At 35.6% G+C, this 25,899-nt stretch overlaps 1 protein-coding gene across 1 annotated transcript; it reads right to left on the bottom strand.

The window, feature by feature from the left end:
• Positions 1 to 277: 277 nt before the first annotated feature.
• Positions 278 to 25,899, bottom strand: LOC132561773 (protein sel-1 homolog 1-like). The gene is made up of 20 exons (XM_060226472.1): positions 25,823 to 25,899; positions 24,512 to 24,814; positions 20,216 to 21,433; positions 18,252 to 18,296; positions 17,545 to 17,608; positions 17,180 to 17,342; positions 16,146 to 16,199; positions 15,586 to 15,645; positions 15,259 to 15,340; positions 13,437 to 13,594; positions 11,592 to 11,648; positions 11,204 to 11,272; positions 10,424 to 10,501; positions 10,172 to 10,234; positions 9,244 to 9,331; positions 8,568 to 8,716; positions 8,135 to 8,300; positions 6,761 to 7,008; positions 4,331 to 4,456; positions 278 to 4,025 (listed from the first exon to the last, which is right to left on the bottom strand). Exons 2-20 carry the CDS (start codon positions 24,801 to 24,803, stop codon positions 3,894 to 3,896), a joined length of 3,312 nt encoding a protein of 1,103 aa, XP_060082455.1. The 5' UTR covers positions 24,804 to 24,814; positions 25,823 to 25,899; the 3' UTR covers positions 278 to 3,893.

Genomic DNA, 25,899 nt, shown 5'->3' with positions numbered 1-25,899 from the left:
TATCGACATATGGTAATATTTTTTAATACTTCTACTTTATGCGCCGTTTAATGATTTTTTTTTCTCTACACATTTCATCTATATTTCATATTGATGAAAGATAAACCACATGAATTATTTAACAAATGTTGTGTAAATGCTTTAGAGTGAGAATCCTTACATGCCAGTCTTATATATGCTACACAAGAACTACGGAACCTTACACTCAACCTGTATGAATGGTTGCGTAAGGGTCATTAGTAACACTACCAGGAAGATAAAAGACAAACTATGAATACTGTGTACTTATTTTTATTCTTGTATTATACAAGTTTTATTTCTGTTTGTATCCAGTAAATGGAATCCTACATAATTCACACACACACACACACACACACACACACACACACACACACACACACACACACACACCCTCACACCCTCTCACACAATTATTCACAACATTTAATCATGACCAGGGACTGATGTGGAGAGACACAATCATATAAACTGATTAAGTACCATACTAATCTTACTCCTCAGGATCTAGAGGATACTACTACGGTAAACATATTTATTTTGGACCAATCAAATCTTAGCACATTATTGGATTTTTTAAAATGATATTGCAATTAGCACTAAAATAAGATTAATGCTAAAATATATATGTTTACATCATTAGATGGAATGTTAACATGATTACATTAAATATGATCACCTTATATCATTGATCTGGAGGAAGAAAGCACTGCAATGAATTTGAAATCACGTTAAAATTCTGTTTAACATATAGCAGCAGTAAAATGGAAAATTACAATCCTTAATTTTGATACCAAGTTAATGAATTTAATCATCCTAGTAAGAACGTTTCTAATGATAATAATACATGAAATACAAAGCTAATGTAACAGTTTTCATTTTATGTTGAAAACATATCCTCACACTTCAGGCCTTGTTTCATAAATATTTTCAGCATACAAAAAAATGAAAAAATCCGCTTTAATGAACTCATTACAAGTTCAAAACAAAGATATGGCTTACTTTACTTTTTCCCTTTCCTCACAAATACATTGAAAATTTAGTTATGTTGATGTCACAAAGGTTTTTCAAAGCAGATACACCAGTGAAATAAAAACAGTCCTTGGCAGAAAACCCTCACAAGATAGAATAGTTCCATGATCACACCACATCTTCACTTACAATCATATCACTTCAGGGAAAATATAACTAATCTTGATGAAGCAAACATATTTAAAAAAAAAAAAAAAACATTCAAAAGCACAACAACAAACAATATACAATGTTTTATATAACTTATTAACTATCAAAGATGCTACAGCTTGACCGACACATTGTATTTATCACATCATTCCTGTCCTTCTCACCTTCCCAAGTAAAGTCTTATGAACCACGTCATACCTGTACTTCGTGTGTTGACTTTTAGACACAAAAAAACAAAACAAATAAAATAAATCAGGAAATGTCAAGAACCAAATGCAAAGAAAGAAAAATCCATAAAGAGATGTGATATGTATATATAGCCACTGTTCTACAACTGCTTAACCAATATGTACATCCGTTGATATAATGATGTCCACACTGTGATCATTACTGTTCCTGTTATGCTATCCATTTTATCAAACATATGTATATACAGCTCTGATCCTTCACTTTACAATAGTAAAATGATAACGTCAAATAACGAGGAAACCAAATGTACACGTCTGGCTACAATCATGGTTATGTGTAACTTGGAAAGTCACTGTGGTTATCAAATGTATCTTAGCTGGTCACCATGGTTACATGTATCTGGGAATGTTGCCATGGTTACAATGTACAGCTACCTGGTTAGGTCATCATGATTATTTAAACCTGGTTAGGTCATCATGATTATTTATACCTGGTTAGGTCATCATGATTATTTAAACCTGGTTAGGTCATCATGATTATTTAAACCTGGTTAGGTCATCATGATTATTTAAACCTGGTTAGGTCATCATTATTATTTATACCTGGTTAGGTCATCATGATTATTTATACCTGGATAGGTCACCACGGTAACACATACATGGAGAGATTGCCATTGTTACATCTACCTGTATAGGTCATCATGTTTACATGTAACTGAATAGATCACCATGGATACAAATACAAGATAAGTGGCCATGGTTACATATACATTGATAGGTTGCCATGGTTACACATTCCAGAATAGATCACCATGGTTACATATACCTTGATAGATCACCATAATTATCTATTGTATAAACATAAGGAAGTTGCCTTGGTTTCATGTACTTAGTCAGTCGCCATAATTATCCCTTGTGTATGTCTTGGCAAGTCACCATGGTTTCATGTACCTGATTAGGTCACAACACTTACAGGTGACTGGACAGGTTGCCTTGCTTACATGTATGTGAACAGTCTTCCTCATTCGATCAGAGTTCCTAACGTACACATATACACTCAACCAATTCTATATTTTGATTAAATGAAGCATCTGGTACACTCCACCATGAGCTATAATCATTCATTCTATCCTAATATGACCATATCATTGATTTATTCCTAATCCTGTTCCAGATGGTCAGACAATATTACCTTTTATACACTTCACTCACCACACAATCAAATATCCACATACACATGTTCTTATAAAAAATAACTTTCCCAACTTTTATTTGTTACAATCAAACAACCTGAATAATTTTAGCTACTCTCATGATCAGACAAACACCACCAAATGATCATTTTTACACTCATTCACACAATAAATAGCATCATAAATCTATACAGATTTGTATATAAACACGATCAGTTTCTATGACATAAAAATACACTTTCAAACTATTCTCCATACTCATCACATCCATCGTCACAGTTCAATCATGTATTAGATCAATAAGGAAAAATTAGAAAGTGAAAGTGAAACAAGTGTCCAAATCACATAGATATTAGAAAAACAAAGAAACATAAAGTTAAAAGAAAACGCCTATAAAAACATGTAGACACACAATTACTCCAAAAGAACCTCAGTAAGTTTTGGAAATCCCTACCAATCTGGTGGAACCTCACAAGAAATTGATGACAAGGAAATGAAATAATATTCAGTTCTGGTGTTGTGTTAAGAATTATAAACATTATATAGTCCCTGTGTCACATTAATGAGTTAAGTTTATCCAGTTGTTGTGTCAGGTTCCTATAAATTCAATATTACCTGGCCTTAATATTTAGCCAGTAGGGTCTACTATATGACTATGCCTGAAAGTAAGGGACTTCTAACCCTGTATCATAGTAGCTTATCAATTATTGTCCTATACTGTAACCCATTTCTTATAAGTTACTATCTATACTAACCAATAATACCAATATTCTAGTAATCCCCATCTAAAATAGACCCATTCTTTCTTAGGTAAATGATAACTTTCAAAATTACATATTGTGGTTTTCTAAGACTTCCACTAAGATCCCAGTTCTTATATTGTAACATACTGAGACCGGGAGTTCACCATTATACAAGTGTGTACACTGGGCACTGTAGATTTTGTTCATGTATTATGGAAGATTTCCTGATGTCATATGCTACAGCCCTCAGTAATGTTAACCTGTTCTGATAAAGATGTCCACAGACCACAGACAATGGCATGGATTGGTGTGCATTACCAACAGGTCAAACTCTAACCTGAACCACTAAATGAGAAGACTATTTTTCAACTAAGTCTTTCTCCATCATCCATGTCCCTCTGCATCCAAGTCTTTCTTATGAAAAAATAATGTTTTTTCACAATTATCTATAAATGCCATTTGTATGAACACATCTTGATCCTATTATCTATTAAGCATTTGTCCATGTTGTTTCATAGCACCAATAAATTTGCCATGTATATATTTCCTACACAGAGATGTTCCAAGGATTACCGGATCCTTCGGAGAAGTACAATGAAGCCGAGGAGAAGAGCTAGGAATGTCATCACGTAGATATCCCAGTCCGGCCCAAGGTAGTTACGAGGATCCAGTTTCACTAACAACTGATTATAGTCTTCTATCTACAACACAGAGGACATAATTTACCAGAAAGGTCATTTTATGTAGCAACACATGTTAAATGTCATTAGGGCATATCCTGCGATTGTTTATCACCACATGGAGTATATCATGTGATCGTTAAATACCACATAGGACATATCATGTGATTGTTCAGTACCACATAGGATATATCATGTGATCGTTAAATACCACATGCGGTGTATCATGTGATTGTTCAATACCAATGTGATATATCTTATGAATGTTAAATAACATGTGAATTCGACATGGGGTGTACATTGTAAGTCTCAATGTCTATACTTACCTCCTTGTTGAAGACGTCAACTCCATAAAAGACACCAAGTTTGGCAAGAGCCAGCATAACTGGCACCTGGGCATCCATACTTGTTTCTGCAGCCATATCATAGAAACGCTTTGCTAGGTGCACATCCTGGAATACAGAAATATTCATATAGTGTAAAACAGCCTATCTAAGTATAAATATTCATATAGTGTAAAACAGCCTATCTAAGTATAAATATTCATATAGTGTAAAACAGCCTATCTAAGTATAAATATTCATATAGTGTAAAACAGCCTATCTAAGTATAAATATTCATATAGTGTAAAACAGCCTATCTAAGTATAAATATTCATATAGTGTAAAACAGCCTATCTAAGTATAAATCTTGGAGAGAAAATCATTGACTCTCATATGAGGGTGAAATCTGTAGTGTCAAGCGTTGTATGATAAGAACTTACACTTTGATGTTTATCTTTTATTTTTTTTCCTTAGTGTGTTATATTATTGTGATGTCTTAAGAAAAGGCATCATGTAAATGTAGTAACTTCACCAGAGATCTTCATCCTAGTACTGCTGTGTTCTAGAACTGTATCCTAGTACCGCTGTGTCCTAGTACCGCTGTGTCCTAGTACCGTTGTGTTCTAGAACTGTATTGCTGTGTCCTAGTACCACTGTGTCCTAGTACCGCTGTGTCCTAGTACCGTTGTGTTCTAGAACTGTATTGCTGTGTTCTAGAACTGTAATCTAGTACAGTTGTGTTCTAGTATTGCTGTGTGTGACATTCTAGTACAGTTGTGTTCTAGTATTGTTGTGTTTGACATTCTAGTACAGTTGTGTTCTAGTACTGCTGTATGTGGCTTTCTATGATTGCTGTTTGTGACATTCCTGTACTGCTGTGTGTGACATTCCTGTACTGCTGTACATGTCATTCTAGTACTGCTGTGTGTGACTTTCCTGTACTGCTGTGTTTGACATTCTAGTACAGCTGTGTTCTGGTATTGCTGTGTATGACATTCTAGTACAGTTGTGTTCTAGTATTGTTGTGTTTGACATTCTAGTACAGTTGTGTTCTAGTACTGCTGCATGTGGCTTTCTATGATTGCTGTTTGTGACATTCCTGTACTGCTGTGTGACATTCCTGTACTGCTGTACATGTCATTCTAGTACAGCTGTGTTCTAGTATTGCTGTGTGTGACATTCTAGTACAGTTGTACACTTGTACTGCTGTGTATGACATTCTAGTAAAGTTGTGTTCTAGTATTGCTGTGTGTGACATTCTAGTACAGTTGTTTTCTAGTATTGCTGTGTGTGACATTCTAGTACAGTTGTGTTGTAGTATTGCTGTGTGTGACATTCTAGTACAGTTGTGTTCTAGTACTGCTGCATGTGGCTTTCTATGATTGCTGTTTGTGACATTCCTGTACTGCTGTGTGACATTCCTGTACTGCTGTACATGTCATTCTAGTACAGCTGTGTTCTAGTATTGCTGTGTGTGACATTCTAGTACAGTTGTACACTTGTACTGCTGTGTATGACATTCTAGTAAAGTTGTGTTTTAGTATTGCTGTGTGTGACATTCTAGTACAGTTGTGTTCTAGTATTGCTGTGTGTGACATTCTAGTACAGTTGTGTTGTAGTATTGCTGTGTGTGACATTCTAGTACAGTTGTGTTCTAGTACTGCTGCATGTGACTTTCTATGATTGCTGTTTGTGACATTCCTGTACTGCTGTGTGTGACATTCCTGTACTGCTGTGCATGTCATTCTAGTACTGCTGTGTGTGACTTTCCTGTACTGCTGTCTGTGACTTTCCTGTACTGCTGTGTTTGACATCCTAGTACAGCTGTGTTCTAGTATTGCTGTGCGTGACATTCTAGTACAGCTGTGTTCTTGTATTGTTGTGTGTGACATCTTAATACTAATGTGTTCTAGTATTGTTTTGTTTGACTTTTTAGTATAGTTTTGTTTGACATTTTCACACTGCTGTGACATTCTAGTATTGTTTTGTTTGACTTTTTAGTATTGGTGTGTTTGACATTCTTGCATTGCTGTTTGACATTCTAGTATAGTTTTGTTTGACATTTTCACACTGCTGTGACATTCTAGTATTGCTTAGTTTGACATCCTTGTACTGCTATGATCAAATTCTTCTGTACCTGACATTATCTTCACCAGTCTCATTTGATAGTTATGTATAAAAAAGATTTCTGCTTACTGGTAGCTATTTTCTATTTAACATAAACAAAGAAAAACCAACCTCAGAGAAGAGTCTCTCATCTTATATCAACTTGTTACTTCACCACCAAAGAATATATTAAAAAAAACCATATAATTACCCCAATTTATGCCAGGTCAGTTATCTACAAAACTGTCCAACAAAACTCTTACCAATACCATTTCTCAGCCCCTGATTTCAGCTAACGAATGAGAAGAATACCATGAAGCAGTGTACCTGTTTAAGCCCCAGGCCTTTCTCATGCATGTAACCCAGATTGAACATGGCCTGGGCATTGTGCTGCTGCTCTGATGCCACACGATAGTGGGATGCAGCTGTCTCATAGTCTATCTTAGTCCCCTGTCCATAGTAGTGGTAATCACCCATCTTAACTCTCGCTGATGTTGATCCCTGTGCTGCTGCACGTGCCCATTGCAGTAATGCTCGCTCATAGATCTCTGTTTCCTGGAAATCCCCTATCTCACCTACAAACATCAGATTATTTAGTGACAGCAAGGAATTTAGAAAATATTCAATATCATCTACAAACACCAGACTATTTATAGTGACAGCAAGGAATATTGAAAATATTCAATATCATCTACAAACATCAGACTATTTATAGTGACAGCAAGGAATATTGAAAATATTCAATATCATCTACAAACATCAGATTATTTAGTGACAGCAAGGCATATAGAAAATATTCAATATCATCTACAAACACCAGACTATTTATAGTGACAGCAAGGAATATAGAAAATATTCAATATCATCTAAAACACCAGACTATTTATAGTGACAGCAAGGAATATAGAAAATATTCAATATCACCTACAAACACCAGACTATTTATAGTGACAGCAAGGAATATAGAAAATATTCAATATCACCTACAAACACCAGACTATTTATAGTGACAGCAAGGAAAATATTAAATATTCAATATCACCTACAAACACCAGACTATTTATAGTGACAGCAAGGAATATAGAAAATATTCAATATCATCTACAAACACCAGACTATTTATAGTGACATCAAGGAATATAGAAAATATTCAATATCATCTACAAACACCAGACTATTTATAGTGACAGCAAGGAATATAGAAAATATTCAATATCACCTACAAACACCAGACTATTTATAGTGACAGCAAGGAAAATATTAAATATTCAATATCACCTACAAACACCAGACTATTTATAGTGACAGCAAGGAATATAGAAAATATTCAATATCATCTACAAACACCAGACTATTTATAGTGACATCAAGGAATATTGAAAATATTCAATATCATCTACAAACACCAGACTATTTATAGTGACAGCAAGGAAAATATTAAATATTCAATATCACCTACAAACACCAGACTATTTATAGTGACAGCAAGGAAAATATTAAATATTCAATATCACCTACAAACACCAGACTATTTATAGTGACAGCAAGGAATATTGAAAATATTCAATATCACCTACAAACACTAGACTATCTAAAGTGACAGCAAAGAATATAGTAATTATTGAATATCACCTACAAATATCAGGTGTTTTATGATCACAACACTATGATAACTTGAAATAAAAGACAAAGGTGGGTTACCTTGGTCTAGTATGTAGGCAACATTAGACTGAGCAACCTCATAGCCAAGTTCAGCCAGGAAGGTGTATTTGACAAGTGACTGGAACAGATTACCCTCCTTGTACAGACTGTGGGCCTCAGATAGCATCTCTGCCCAACGACCCCTCTCAGCCACATTTTTAAACAGCTGCAGTAAGAGATCGTATTGAAAATTAGATATTTGATAGAATCTGATACCATATACACCCTATAAATCTAGACTTGCCCATTTTGAAATTTAGCTAAGTTTTGACTTTAACCCAAGTACAGATTATTGCTTAAATATTGAAAAGAAATGGCTATTTTAAAATACATTTAGTAAGTACTCCGCCACAAGTTTAAACATCATGTAAATGTTATGAATTATACAAATGATATTATACATCACAAGTAAGGAGAGAAAACTGAAAGCTACCTCCACTGCAGTATGACAGTTCCGCAGTACACCAGTGCCTGTGGCATGCATCTGAGCCAGATTGAAGAAAGCCAAAACGTGACCACCTTGTGAGGCAAGGTTGAAGTATTTCACAGCCAGCTTGTAGTCCCTCCTCACTCCTTTTCCACCTACAAACACACATAGTACCAAGTAGAAAGAGTATCCAAAATGGTAACAACACACACAGTACATTAAAAATTGTTCCACCAGATTAATGATACAAAGAATAAACCTACAGTGACTAGAACTTTTATCCCCAAAGATAACCATTGATAATACCATTATCTACCCCCAGCCCCCTCTCCCCAATTCAAATCAGACTAATGATCAGTTGAATGGATTACATGGGTTTTGGGTTTTAAAACATCTGACCACATCAAGACACAAACTTTTGACACCAAGAGTTGTTTTGTTTTCATAAATATTCATTATCATCACTTATATAAGCACTTTTTCCAATTTTTAAATTCTTTGGGCAGTTTTTAATCTTTTTACTAAAACCACCATATAAATTGAACGGACAGACATGGGTAACACTATTTGTACCTTCTACCCTTGCCTATCCACAAACCAGAATTCAGCAACATGCCTGCATGATTTTTTGCAAACTTATCAATAAATATTTGAAACAATAAGGAAGAGATAGATTACTTACTGAAGTACATGAGTCCTAGTTGTAGTTGGGATTCCATCCAGCCCTGCTCAGCAGCTTGTGTGAAGTACTGGAAAGCCTTAATGTAATCCTACAAAACAACAAAACCAATATAATACCAGTCAATTTAAAAAGCACATTATATACATCAGGGCACCTAAAAATACTAACTGAATTTGATCTGTCCCACTACACAGAGGACCCAGGAAAACCTACTGACTTTACATAAGATCTGTCCAACTACACAGAGGACCCAGGAAAACCTACTGACTTTACATAAGATCTGTCCCACTACACAGAGGACCAAGGAAAACCTACTGACTTTACATAAGATCTGTCCCACTACACAGAGGACCAAGGAAAACCTACTTACTTTACATATTATCTGTCATACCTCACAGAGGACCCAGGAAAAGCTAAACACTTTATATAAGATCTATCCTACATCACAGAGGACCCAGGAAAAGCTAAACACTTAATATAAGATCTGTCCTACATCACAGAGGACCCAGAAAAAGCTAAACACTTTATATAAGATCTGTCCTTCCACACAGAGAACTCAGGAAAAGCAAAAAACTTTGAATAAGGCATGTTCTAAATCACAGGGGATTAAGATATACCTACTGATTTTTAATTAGATCTGTCTCTCAGCACTTAGCAAAGCCTACGAATTTCACATTGCATCAGTAATATCTCAGAAGACCCCGGAAAGCATATTGATATTTAGGTTAATCCTCTTATATATAAATATCTAATTCATTAATAACCATTATTGGACACTATTCTATAACATATTACTTTCAAACTAATCAGTGACTTTACTATACATATACATCACACCTGGACTAGTCTGTATGAAGTGACTTACCTGTCCTACACATTTATCATACTTATACCTCACATCTAGACTAGTTGATGTGAAGTGACTTACCTGCTCTACACCTTTACCATACATATACATCACACCTAGACCTGTCTGTCCAACTGGGTTACCCTACAAATATAATTTAGTCAACCTTGAATCAGTATGTTACTTAAAATTTCATCTGTCAAAATGGGTTTCTCAAGAAAGAAATCTGTCATTTAATTGATAAGTAGTCTGTTTAAGTGGGAAAACAAGATTTTTAATTTGATTCATTAACAGTCTGGTTATCTCTGTACACATTGTATCACAATACTTTACCTTTTCTGCTGCCTGTCGAAAGAACTGTATGGCAGTTTGGTTGTTCTGTTTGATCGCAGGACTTCCCTCAGAGTACATCTGAATGCACAATGCAAACATTTAATGTAAACAAAGTTGATACATAAGAGGAAGTGCACATTTGCTTCATTTAAAACAAATGTCTTATCAACCCCATTTAGACCTATGCACAATAAAAAAAGAGAGCAAAATTTGGAAAGTTTGATCACAATCACTCAAGGAATAAAGCTGCAAGAGTGCTGACAAACATTCTCCACAGTGACTTGACCTTGACCCTTCAACCTTGAAACTTCACCTGATTCATGAAATTATGGTCCTATATATGAAAGTGAATTTTCATCAAAATTCCTCCAGAAATAAAGCTAATAAAATATCAGTGACCTTGCCCTTAACCCTTCAACCCTGATATCTGAACCCATCTCAGATATAATAGTCTTTTATAAATATGTTAAGTTTGAAAGAATTCCTCAGAAACTGAAATTGCCATTTGCTGGTAAGGATTATTGCTACATTACATATGAACTTATGCATAAGAACAATTCTACAATAATCCATTCCAGGTATTCCATTTGAGGGAATGATAAGATTGGTGGACTGATAATTGAGAGCTTTACTGGTCTTTGATCAGTACTCTTGTTATCCTAATTACCTTACAAGTTTGGCATCAGATCAGGATTCCCATAATCAATAAATTATGTCTGACAGACATTTTAAATCTGCTACTTTAAACAAACCAAAACGATAATTATCAACAGAACTGACCTTGCCAAGGAAGGCATAGGCATTGGCATTGGCTGACTCTCCCGCCATCAGGAAATAATGGAGAGCTCTCTGTAAGACAAAGTCTTTAAATAATCTCACATTTAGATACTGTCACATTTAAATACAATCTACAAAGTGGTAGACTAACTAAATTTCATTAGATATGACCAAATAGTCTACATTATGTAAGAAAAAAGGAAATAGCTTCAGTAAAAAATCTAAAATAGGAAGATCCAGTCAAACTACCAAATATTTTCTAACACCAATGATTCTCTACCAGTCAAACATGGAATGCTTTGTAAAGGAAATTTGGGAGGTATGCTATCAATATTTAACTGTGAAGTAAAAATCATACTGTGGCTAGTTTGATTTGACAGCCAAAACCCACCTCATGGTTGATTCCAACACCTCTGCCTCCTTGATAGTACAGCTGCCCCAAGACAACCTAAACACAAAACTGATAAAATGAACATCATTTGCCTGAAATCCCCTTCAAAAGGTTCCACCTGTGTTTATATCAAATATAAGTTTATCGTTCTATACTATATTAGGTGATCTGTTTGTATATTCCCATCTGTGAATAACCCCTGTCATTACATCCTCTCTAAAGGGTTGCTTCCCTGTACAAATTCCATGTATAAGGTTAAAACATCTCTATATATCTTCTGCATAAGATTACCTGTCTGTATATCCTCTGCATAAGGATAGCTGTCTGTATATCAACTGTATAAGGATACCTGTCTGTATATCAACTGTATAAGGATACCTGTCTGTATATCAACTGTATAAGGATACCTGTCTGTATATCAACTGTATAAGGATAGCTGTCTGTATATCCTCTACATAAGATTACCTGTCTGTATATCCTCTACATAAGATTACCTGTCTGTATATCCTCTGCATAAGGATAGCTGTCTATATATCATCTGTATAAGATTACCTGTCTGTATATCCTCTACATAAGATTACCTGTCTGTATATCCTCTGTTTAAGATTTTTTATGTGTATGTCTTCTGTATAAGTTTACCTGTCTGTATATCCTCTGCATAAGGATAGCTGTCTGTATATCATCTGTATAAGGATACCTGTCTGTATATCCTCTACATAAGATTACCTGTCTGTATATCCTCTGTTTAAGATTACCTGTCTGTATATCCTCTACATAAGATTACCTGTCTGTATATCCTCTACATAAGATTACCTGTCTGTATATCCTCTACATAAGATTACCTGTCTGTATATCCTCTGCATAAGGATACCTGTCTGTATATCAACTGTATAAGATTACCTGTCTGTATATCCTCTGCATAAGATTACCTGTCTGTATATCCTTTGTTTAAGATTTTTTATGTGTATGTCTTCTGTATATCCTCTATAAGATTACCTGTTTATATCCTGTCTGTATATCCTCTGTATAAGTTTACCTGTATATCTGTATATAGCCTGTATATCTGTATAAGTTGTCTGTATATCCTGTATAAGGATAGCTGTATATCAACTGTATAAGATTACCTGTCTGCATATCCTCTGCATAAGGATACCTGTCTGTATATCAACTGTATAAGATTACCTGTCTGTATATCCTCTGCATAAGATTACCTGTCTGTATATCCTTTGTTTAAGATTTTTTATGTGTATGTCTTCTGTATGAGTTTACCTGTCTGTATATCCTCTGTATAAGTTTACCTGTCTGTATATCCTCTACATAAGATTACCTGTCTGTATATCCTCTGCATAAGGATAGCTGTCTATATATCCTCTGTATAAGTTTACCTGTCTGTATATCCTCTACATAAGATTACCTGTCTGTATATCCTCTGCATAAGGATAGCTGTCTATATATCCTCTGTATAAGTTTACCTGTCTGTATATCCTCTACATAAGATTACCTGTCTATCCTCTGCATAAGGATACCTGTCTGTATATCCTCTGCATAAGGATAGCTGTCTATATATCCTCTGTATAAGTTTACCTGTCTGTATATCCTCTACATAAGATTACCTGTCTGTATATCCTCTACATAAGATTACCTGTCTGTATATCATCTGTATAAGGATAGCTGTCTGTATATCCTCTACATAAGATTACCTGTCTGTATATCCTCTGCATAAGGATACCTGTCTGTATATCAACTGTATAAGTTTACCTGTCTGTATATCCTCTACATAAGATTACCTGTCTGTATATCCTCTGTTTAAGATTTTTTATGTGTATGTCTTCTGTATAAGTTTACCTGTGCCTGCACATCTCCTTTGTCTGCCAGAAAATGGTAGTATTGAAGAAGGTCATCATCCATGAGAGCACTTTGGCCTGAATTAGTATTCTCCACCTCATCCTGGAGTCGCACCCTCTGTATGACTGGTCCCCCAGATACTGTCACTGCATCTGCCACTGTAATCAGGTTCAATTGTAAACATTCAGCAGGCCATTCAAATGTCACAAACATCCGACAATTCAAACATCAATAACATCCGACAAACGTACTCTCACAAAGCAGGTCAATACTTTGGTTGTATACAGTGAAGTAAAAGACCTCACCAGATCAGTCGGCAAGGAAACAACGTCTATTTGAAAGTTGGAAAATTTGTGACGAAGGAATCTTAAAGGACACAAGGTCCAATATTATCACTGTGGTTACAGGCCTATCAATGTAGTCCCCACTTGCTGGTTCTATAGGGGACCCAATAGTCCAGCTTTCCAGTGACAATTCCATGGCTTGATCAAATCAATATCCTACTTAAATTCACAATATTTATTTCAGAAAAATAATCAACAGGTAGAAAGTCACACTGTGATCTACACTGATGTGTCACCACTGTTATAAAAAGTAGTATTTCAAAGTTACTTCCTGTCTCTATGGCCTAGGTTTGGATAAATACATTTGTGGCCCTGGCATTAGTAAAATCTATTAATAGATGCTAAGGAAAATGGCTTTGAATTTTTTTACCAAAAAATAGTAGAACTTAGCCATCACAGGCAAAAAATGCTGTGTCCAAAATATAAGATATGAGTTAGAGGATATATCTTACTACAAACGATTAAATGAAGCATAGGGCCCTAGAAAAGTTTAATTGGGAAGATGCAACAATATACATGGATTGGGTCCTTAGGAAAAACTGTCTGTAAATGAAAAAAAGTATCACACTATTTAAGAAGAAGGAAGAGAAACAGTCATGTGCTAAAACACTGTTACATAAGCACTGATTTCCGTTCAGTCTTTATACACAATGCTAGCTGTCAAGGTCAATAGCCAAATCTTGTTACAGTATACTTAATTGACACCGCAACTTATTTGACAAAAGAGGAGATTTATTTCTCAGCTTTATGGAGATTGTTTATCAACTTTTCAGTATAACCTTTGACATGGTCATAGGATTAGTCAATCTGCCTGTAGGGATTACCTCATAAACTCTTTCTTGGCCAAAACATGATATTGTAAATATATGTAGATAAATTGACAAGTGTTTTAGTTTTAGTTCAGGATCTCATGTTACATTGTATGTTCTACTTTTATAGTCATGGGTGTAAAGACAGGTGAGAGAGCTTGTGGATGTAAGGATGAGTGAGTGAACTAGTGGGTTTAAGGATGGATGAGAGAGCTGGTGGGAGTAAGGATAGGTGAGAGAGGTGGTGGATGTAAGGATGAGTGAGTGAACTGGTGGGTTTAAGGATGGATGAGAGAGCTGGTGGGAGTAAGGATAGGTGAGAGAGGTGGTGGATGTAAGGATGAGTGAGTGAACTGGTGGGTTTCAGAATGGATGAGAGAGATGGTGGGAGTACGGATAGGTGAGAGAGGTGGTGGATGTAAGGATGAGTGAGAGAGCTGGTGGGTGTATGGATGGGTGAGTGAGCTAGTGTTTGTAAGGTGGGTTTGTAAGCTGGTGGATTTAAGGATGGGTGAGTAAGCTGAAAGGTGTAAGGATGGGTGAATGAATTGATGGATATAAGGAGGGGTGGGTGAGCTGGTGGATGTAAGGATGGTTGGGTGAGTTGGTGTATGTAAGGATGGTTGGGTGAGTTGGAAGGTTTTCATGTAACACACATTAATATGTTACCTGTGGTTGCCACTTTTTTGTAGTAAGTCAAAGCTGTCTCACACTTCATCTCTACACCAATCCCTGCCCAGTACCGGTATCCCTGTAAAAAGTTCATATCAAACATAAGCACCAAGAAACCAAGCCGAGAACCAATTACTGCAATAATAACAAGAGGACATTCCTAACAAATAGACCTACATTCAAAACTTATTTAGATATTCTATTCATCATTGTCTCAAAGGAAATATCTAATAACTACACATGTCATTTCTAACAGGTTAAAAATCATGTATGTGATCTGAATTAATTGTTTATTTTTTCACAGCGGTGATCCACCTCACTTACCAAAGCCATCTGGGCCAAAGGATCTCCACCAAGCGACGCAAAGGTGAAATAGACCAGGGCCTGTTGAAAGATACAATGTGGTGTGTTAGGCCTTATCTCACACCAATTCCATGACCTACTATTTCCGTATTTGAATGAAAGGAGATCTAATTTCACTCAACATGACTGTCTAGATGCTGCGCTATGTGTAAATCATTGTGTAATACTGAAGTTGCTACTGGTGCCTGACTTGGTGCCTGAATAAAATTACACAATGCAAAACCAAAACCAACAAAATCATCAAACCATACACAAACTAATTCCTATAGTAACTTTGTGATTTTGATATGCTAACTTTGTAAATATGATTTGCCACAAATCTTTATCTCTGAAACCATTTTAACAACCTATTTGAAATTGTAGAAGTAAACATTCATGTGCAGTTAGCCAGACGTTAATGATTCCAGAGCAACAGCTCTCCAAACATTGTTTATATACCAATGTTCCCAGGATACGATCCTGTTGCCCCTGAAATAAGACTTTTCCTGAAACTCTGTAGGCATTTTATCAATCAACCATACCTCTGCCTGACTTGAATTCCTGCCAATGCCAGCACTGTTTACAAATCCCATCCCCTGAAAAGATAAATACAAAATGAGGTAAAATTGTGATGGATACGACTGTATTTCAATCTAGATTTTATACCCTCAAAAAAAGCCAATATCACAGTTGTTACTTTGGACAGACCTTGCAGTAAAGAAAGTGAATTTAAGACTGAAAAAGTCACACAAGTCTTCAAGTATCCTCTGAGCAGAGGGTTCAAATAAAAGCCACAGTATCTGTATGGGGACACTTTATACAAAGGGACATCAGGGACATACATGTATTCCTTACAAGACCTACATTGGTCTCTGCTGCAATCACTATTGCTCAAGCATGTGTTGTTTAAAAATGATAACATGGATTAATTGACTTCATAGAAATGAAAGACACAGGCCAACTCAAAAATATCCCTTCTCCAAAGTGTTTTTTTTAGATCAAAACGTTTTCACTGAATAATTTAACAAAGCACAAGAAAGTAAATTAAATTTTTAGAAAAAAGTCACAACAATTAACTTCCTTGTCATAAGTATAAGGATCAGTGAGAGAATTAGGCAACATTATTCCAGACAACCTTAAAACATGGTTAACATATCACGGACGGTTACTTGATCCTATGTACATGCATAAGGGTTGGAGGAAAATAGGAAAATTTGAAAATTGAAGAGTATATCTTGTTAGCATTACTACAGAGAAACTTCCAAAGATGGACAGAGGGACGTTCTGTTTCCTGTTTACTCCCCTTCTAATATCATGAGAGGGAGTTAAAATGTTTTGGATTACTGAGAGGCTATGTTGGCCTTCTAAAATTAGTTCAGTACACAGCATATGAAAGTTGTTGCATGTACACAATTAATTAGGTTAACATCTTCATTTGGAATAATCAATGACACACTCAAAATAACGGGAAATGATAACATACTAAAGAGGAGTACTGACTACATGACCTCTGAGACATCCTACAGAAAAGTATTGACCAGTTGACCTTAAGGACATACTATAAAGAAGTACTGACCAGTTGACCTCTGGGACTTCCTCTTTCACCAAGGTCCTTGAACACTTCAATAGCATGGCTGATATTCTGGGGTAGGTAGTCCCCAAACAAGTGGGCAAAGCCTGTGTATTCTAAGGCATGTGTGTGATTAAGGCTTGCTGCCAGCTGGAAGTACCAGTGTGCTCTACAAATAAGGAATAAATAATTGATGTCTCGGTCTAAAACAAGCAAAGATTTGTTAGATACAAGACACCATTTACAAATATGAATGAGTACTGGTATTCCTAGGAGCAGAACATACCAGAGTAAATTAATGCTTTACATTTCTGCAACAACAACACTTTTGTCAGTAACTGTGAGAATTACATACTGATCCACTAACTTACTGTTCATAGTCTTTCATGTAGGTAGTATTGACAAGTGCCTCCCCTTGTCTGTAGAACTCTTCAGCTAAAAGAAAGCAAGAAGTCTTTTAAAAACAAAAATAAACACAATTCAAACAGCAACATAGTGTACTTTCTGCAATTAGTAAACAATATCAGTACATGAAGATACAGTAGTATTTTATTAAATCAACCTGCATAGTACAACCAGAATGACTTGTGATATTGAATGTTATTGAAATATTGATGTTGAACTATTACTCTCTCACATGACTACTGGTCAATGGTTATGTGTCTGAATACAGTACAGTACATTTATTGTAGATCAAAGGAGGAAGTGGTTTACATGAATTCCCCTCCTGTAATCACTATCACAATGAAAAAAGAAAACAACAGATTATTCTGGTCTGACTATACAGTCTGTACATGGAAAGTATTATTGCCAAAACAAAAGTAACATCTCAAAGGTACATAATGTATATGTATTGATTCTTGGTCTTCAAAACATATATACAGATACACCAGTGCTTTACACTGATAGTACTGCAATATTAAACATACAGTCAGACAAAAAAACAAGGTGGACAGACTGAAAAGGTTCAAAATACTGAAATCACCTGTTTTACATGTGAATAGATAATATAATGTGCCTTACCTCTCAAACAAAGCTTTTACCCCACATTATATCAGACATAGAAGTACAATCTTACCTTTAATCTCTTCAGCTGTAAGCTCAACTTCTTCTTCTGGCTCTTCTGAATTGAAATAGACAGAATTCTCTTGTAAACATAAATTTGAACACATACAGCAGTTTGATATATAAACCAGTTATTTGACACACAATACACTTAAATCAATATGATTTTATTACAAAATATACAAAGAAGATATTTATTTAGCTACAATGTTAAAAAAACTTATAAAACAATATTATCTGAGCTAAATATTCAGTTTGATATAGACACTTAATACTATGATGTATAGCATCTGTACTGTAAACCTTATCTTTAAACCATAATGAAACCCTGTAGTGTATTTACCTCAGTATGATAACAACAATAAAGTGTCTTAATTACAGTCTATCACCATTCTAGCTGTATTCTTATCAAATGGATTCACTATTGCAGGCTACTTATCACAGAACAACTAGATACAGGCGGTGAGTGTTGGACTATAGGCTAAAGAGACAGTTACTGAGACAACATCTCATGTTTCGTCTCAAAATTATAATTTAAGTGAGACAGTAAGTGGTCTATCATAGGTCACAGTATCTGGGAGTTTAGATTATAAACACTTTTACAGAGGTAAATTGGTGGGGATTCATCTGGCCTACTATACTATAGCATAAGCAAACTAAAGCATATAAAGCAGGCTCCAGCATTACAAGGCTGACACAAACATCTATTCATCATACTTTTAAATTAGTAATACTAATGTCTATATAAAGCCAAGTTTCATATTACACCCAACTTTTTCACATTTCATTTCTCTGTTGATACATCAATGCTTTCAAAATACAGGATTTAATTTACTTTTATTCAATGTAAATTGTTGTATTTTGTTTTAGTTATGATACAATTTGACATGATAATGACATTTCTACACTAACATATAAACACCTGTATCATACATTGAATTCTTTGATAAATCAAATGGACTTCAGATATAATGTCACAACAATTTAATATCACAAAAGACCTCTGCTACTAACTGGATAAGGAAAGATTGTATTCACCATTGATAGCACTATAGCATAACAGTATGTATACAGGTAGATACAGAACGCAATCCAAAACAGACAGATACAGAACGTAATCCATGCATAGATCAGTGTTTTGTTAATTCTAAATGGGATTTTATAATATTGGATGTAAAGATAAAGGATTTAGTAAGCATCTACCTGGTACACAAATCAGTGTTCTCACCAGAATTCAACACTGATGCCATATGAGTGTTTGAATTGAAATAACAAAACAGAGAAGTGCTGGCAAGGCCTTTCTACCTTTTTTGGCTTTTTTCAGGCATAATGTTTAAATATACATGTGTTAAAACTAAGAGCATTCAGAGTTGATGAGATTTATTAATGGCATCAAGTTTTTAATGAGGACACTGAAAGTGTTTCTATAAGATATCATGCAAAAGTACAGAAGGCAATAAGACAAACTCATTTGGCAAGCTGAATATGGTTAACTAGTCCAGATAACCAAAATAGACAAATTATTCTTTTTCAACAAATCAACAATCAACAAAACAATTTTTTTTTTAAATGCACACGAAAAAAATCATAAAACAGCAAGAAGTAGAAAGTAACAGAAAATAAAATTCAATAGAACAAAAAACATTCAAAAATTGCAAACAAAACTGAAGAATAAAAAGTATGTAGGCTGGATTACCTCCCTTTGCTTCATATAACTAATCATTGGTAACCAGCTTGTGGTTTGAATACGAGTGTTGCAGCAACACCTACCACTTCACCTGTCAACCAGACAATGTAGGAAAGTTTATATTGAGCAAAAGATTTAATAACAAGATCGACAAAGGGAGGTAATGCAATGCCAATTTCACTCCATCATGTATATACTATGGGTAGAAATTCAGCTAACAAAGAAAGGAATCTCCACAAGCTTGCTACTGTAAGAGGGTGACATTCCTGCAGGGAGGTGTACACTCTCACCTTGAGGTAGAGGGATCTGGTTGTGGGTATCATCTGTAGCCTGCTGGTATGTCACCTTGTCTGGGTGATGTTGGTAGTACTCATCATAGGTCGTATGTATAGATCCATCTTGGCGAATAACCTGTGTGTACTTCTCTATCCTTGTGTAACCAAACTCATCAGCATGATAGACAACAGAAGTTTCCTTTACTTTCCCATGTATATGTTTATACACACCTTCCACACGTCCTGTGTCCAGAGCCTCCTCATCAAATACATTTGGGAAATCATTAGCCTTAAATACCTCATCTTCTTGATCTTCTAACCCAACTCTCTCTTTACCATCCATGTCAAATGGGCGTTCCTCATCTTTTTCCTCATCACCTCTACCTGGATTCAACTGTGATCTTACAGAATCAGCATCTCCAATGTCAACCTCACCTTGACTCCAGTGTAATCTCTCCACAGCCTCAGCATCTTCCTCAACATCTTCACCTTGACTCCAGTGTAATCTCTCCACAGCCTCAGCATCTTCCTCAGCTTGACTCCAGTGTAATCTCTCCACAGCCTCATCTTCCTCAACATCTTCACCTTGATTCCAGTGTAACCTCTCCACAGCCTCAGCATCCTCCTCACCTTCATTCCAATGTAATCTCTCCACAGCCTCAGCATCTTCCTCAACATCTTCACCTTGATGCCAGTGTAACCCCTCCACATCCTCAGCATCCTCCTCACCTTCATTCCAATGTAACCTCTCCAAAGTCTCAGCATTTTCTTTATTGTTCTCATTTTGCTTCCATTTTGTATGTTCTACATCATCAGGATCATCTTTACGGATGCCTCTATATTTCTCCAAATATTCCTGGTCTCCATGCTCAGTGATGTCACCATACTTCTGTCTAAAATTATCTTGTCTCTTGTCATCATGTTCTTCCTCTTTACTGAAATCATTATTCATGAGTCTTTGCATCTTTTCAGTTTCAACTTCTTTGCTATTCTCAGTTTCAATTGGTGTGTATTCTAATTTAATATTCCAATCAGCATGTTCTTCATTTTCTTTGAATTTTTCTCTGTGGTTAGAATCTTCTTCATCTTTCTGTTGGAGTTCTTCAACCTGTATATCTTTGCTAGTACCTGTTGTCAATGTTCTGGATGAGGGACGCTGAACTTCTTCACTATCTGTATCAGCCTCTGTTTCCCAAGTCCGAGTTTTCAAATCCATCATCTGTACCTCAGGATCTGTATACACAATAGTTTTGTCAACCAAACTATCAAAAACAAAGCTTTAGGCCTTACATCGCAGGTTTAAAAATAACTGTAATAGAAGAACTCATAAATATTGATAATCAGCATGCTAAACTGCTCGGAGAAAAATGTATATAAACTCCAAACATTAAAGATGCGAAAAAAAAAAAGAAAAAAAAAACAAAACTTGGAAACACAAGTCAGCCATCAATTTAACATGATTTCCCTGATCTACATGTAATAAGCTTTACAGAAATATATCAAAGATAAAATGTACACAAACAAGCTTGCATCTGTTATGTCAGGATATAAACATTGTGACAGTGCCTGTTATACAATCAGACAGAGACCAATCAGCCCTTGGATGGCTTCAAAACCTGGCATGTTCCCTTTTCACAATTTATGTGTTACTATATGCATTTACCAGTAATTTTCACACTGCCCTGGTGTGCATGCATACTTTCAGCATAAATCATGTTTGTCACTCTAACTTTAAACATATAATTCAGGTAAAACAATACAATGTACAAATAGCACTTCAATATCATTATCAGCATCAGTTTTGATGGCAAATATAAAACTGAAAAAGATCATTTGCATTACTCATTTTAGTTCCAAGAAAAAAAAGGTTTTACAGAAATAACCATAACTATTTTTTCTATAAAAACAAAAATACAATCTAGTGTACAGTTTGGTTTCTTCTGACTTTGTCATAACATCATTGGAATGGGCATTTCAAAGGGACCAAAATCATAAAACTGTCCTTTATACCCTTTTGTTAGATATTCTGTTTCACAGTATATGTACTGTGCATGTATGATATAAATGAAATATTCACTATGTGTCTTAGGGGTTGTTGCAGGGACAGTGCAGATGTGGGCAATATTACTATCATATCAGCATTGTGAAATCATAACCTTCATTATCATTTTTTTTTAAATTACAAACAGGTTATTGATAACTGTAAAATGTTGGACTTTGAAATATCGCATATAGGTCATAAATGTTTAGTTCAACAATTCCTACTCAAGATCGTTTCTCCAAGAAGCTGAGAAATTGGATTGTCGTGAACTGTCATCATTGTGTCCTTGGAGAAGCAAGCACTTTACCCAAATTGGTGATATATGATGGACCTCCCATATGTTCTTCTGTGAGGCAGTCACCAGTTACCACAAGCTTTAGAAGACCCCTCCTCAAATGACCCTGGCTGATGAACCCAGCAGAAACTGACATTACATTTCAGTATTTTGCAAACTTTTGTTTATTCAACCTAATTCGTAAGATAACATACTCCATGTGGTAAAGCTAAATAATGATTATACGATAGTATTTTTTTCTTACTATTTCATAAATTTGAATCAAAATTGTCTTTTTTCTTGTTACCAAAATGAAAAGCCAAAGTCAAAGTATTCAAGTGTGATATGAAGTTAATCATAGCATCACACATCAATATTGACAGCATAAAATCATATCTTTTACTTTCAGCTGCTCAGAAATTTTGAAGATAGCAATATTAGAAGGTATATCTACTGGACTGTAAATACTTAGTACAGAAAGTGTTGACATCCATATATGTTTTGTGTCTGCCCTGGACCAATTGACATGTTGTATGAATTAGTAGTGCTTAAGTTAAACACAGAATAAATGTGTTCACCATCACCATGTACATGTTAGTGTTTTGTATATTAGTGAGTTAATATCTAAATGTACAGCTATAATTGTAGGTAGAATATTAGACAGTGATGCCAGTACTGCTGTGTCATTTACCTGTGTTATCCTGCTGGTTACCCATGCTGGGTGAGTGAGAGGAGGGGTATGGAGGCTGTGGGGTGTCTACAGGTCTCTCCCCCTTGTCTGTGTAACTACCATCCTCAGCTGTGTCAGTGTTCTCCTCTATCATTACCACACCATCTTTGTTCTCTTTATCATTTTTCTGATGTCCTTGATTTAAAATTCCACTACCAACTTTCACCATTTCTTTGTCTTTAACTTGTGCTGAAGGAGTGTTTTGGTCAGACTGTGCTGACAGTGTGTTTTGGTTCACCTGTGTTGGTGGTGCCTTTTGGTTCACCTGTGTTGGTGGTGTGTTTTGATCAACTTGTGATGGTAGTGGTAGTGTGTTTTGTTCAACTTGTGTTGGTGGTGTGGTTTGGTCAACTTGTGTGGGAGGTGTGTTTTGGTTTACCTGTGTTGGTGGTGTGGTTTGGTCAACTTGTGTCTGTGGTATGTTCTGACCATTTTGTGTCAGTGGTGTGTTTTGACGATTTTGTGTCGGTGGTGTGGTTTGACCTTTTTGTGTCGGTGGTGTGGTTTGACCATTTTGTGTCGGTGGTGTGTTTTGACGATTTTGTGTCGGTGGTGTGTTTTGACCTTTTTGTGTCGGTGGTGTGGTTTGACCATTTTGTGTCGGTGGTGTGTTTTGACCATTTTGTGTCGGTGGTGTGGTTTGATCATTTTGTGTCGGTGGTATGTTCTGATCATTTTGTGTTGGTAGTGTATTTTGACCATTTTGTGTTGGTAGTGTATTTTGACCATTTTGTGTTGGTAGTGTATTTTGACCATTTTGTGTTGCTAGTGTATTTTGACCATTTTGTGTTGGTAGTGTATTTTGATTACCTTGTTTTGTTGATGGTGTAAGTTTCTTCACTTTTGTTGGTGGTGTATTGTGGTCAATATGTTTTGGTGGTGTGTTTTCGTTTACCTGTGTTGGTGGTGTGTTTTCGCTTACTTGTGTTTGTGGTGTGTTTTTGTTTACCTGTGTTTGTGGTGTGTTTTGATTTACCTGTGTTTGTGGTGTGTTTTGATTTACCTGTGTTGGTGGTGTATTTTCGCTTACTTGTGTTGGTGGTGTGTTTTTGTTTACCTGTGTTGTTGGTGTGTTTTGATTCATCTGTGTTGATGGTGTGTTTTGGTTATCTGGTAACAAATTAGATGAAGGGATATTTTGGTTATTTTGTGGTGCCTGTTGGTTAAAATGAATTTGGGGTTGGTCTTCCTTTAGTGGAGTATGAGGTTCAAAGTTTCCCTCAGGTTCTGTTCTAGCTTTGACCTGATTTTTATAATTCTGATTACCTTGGTTAGGTTGTGTGAGGTCTTGTCCCTGGGGTTGGGAGTCCTCGACCTCTTCTTGGAATGAGGGATTGTTTCCAGATGGTGGCTGCTTTTGCTTAATATTTGTTTCTCCTTTGTCACTATCAGTCTGTTCAATGTCCTGCTTCCCTAGATTGCTAGCTCTCACACCTCCTGCATCTAGTGAGCTTGCTGACTTAGCATTTAACCAAACGAAAAAAAGTACAAAAACAAAAGTCTTCATAGGCCATTGTTGTCCAAGTATACACTTCATACACCTTGACCGTGCCTCCATTATTAATTGCCCTAGAAAATAAATAGTGCCAATTGATAATTCATGATCAATAGATCAGTACAATGAGATACTTAACAATAATGTAACAAAAGATCCAATAAGGATAGATAACTTGACTTTTGACATAATAAAATGAGAAGTTAAATTCTCAAAAGTACAAAATGACTAGTATTTAAAGCTTGGCCTACCCTCTTTCAGAAAATTAATTTGTCTCAAAATGCAAGTTTTCCACCAAGTAACAGCATTGTTTGTTACATAACTAATCGTTTTAGTGAAATGATTTTATCAAGAAGGCGGCATTGTGCACATATTTCAGTCTGCTACAATTCATTATGTTTTACAGTCAAACTAAGACTGCAGATGTTGGGTAGGACTATCTTTAGAGGGCTGAGAGTCTTCAACGTAGGAATCATAGTACAATTCATGTACACTATTAACTGACTAATGTTCTGTAATGAAGAAGTACATCTAATGATTACTGAAACCCTATTTAATTATGAATATACTATATCATCACAATAATAAATTATCTACTGAATAAAAAAAAACACTGCAGTACAATCTGTTGATCAGACGACCATGTGACGAGTGTCGAGGTCCAACGGCAAATGTGCGATTAGGATCCCCGGATAGACATGAAAAATAGACTAGTGATACAGCTGGCAATAATAAATATGGGATAAAATTGTGAATTTATCATTTTTATTCGATATCTTCATTTCATGACAGGGGATCCGGAGATTTTAGCTATTACATGAACTGGAGCTGAGAATTTTGCATTTTAGAAGTCGAAGTGGAATAGCGAGATTTGTGCAAAAGTTAACAGGTTAAAGTTGCGTGGTAGTGTCGATATGCATCATTAGTTCAGCACTATCTTTATATATTGTAACAAACTGTAAAGTCGGTATCGTACTTGAAAACTTAAAAATCAAGAGCCGAAAAACACATCACTAGCATCATCTTGTCAACTGATCAGACGACAGCCATTTGGGTACCGTAGAGACTAGAGGGATACCTACCTCTCAGTTCATCAATTAGGGCGCGTACAACACATTCACATACCAAAGATCTACGGTATGATGCTAAAATATGATTA

The sequence above is a fragment of the Ylistrum balloti genome, unplaced genomic scaffold (assembly GCF_031769215.1).
Source record: "Ylistrum balloti isolate Yb309-2 unplaced genomic scaffold, AGI_CSIRO_Ybal_v1 Utg371276, whole genome shotgun sequence".
Taxonomy (NCBI): Eukaryota; Metazoa; Mollusca; class Bivalvia; order Pectinida; family Pectinidae; genus Ylistrum; species Ylistrum balloti.
This window is presented reverse-complemented; position numbering and strand designations above follow the sequence as displayed.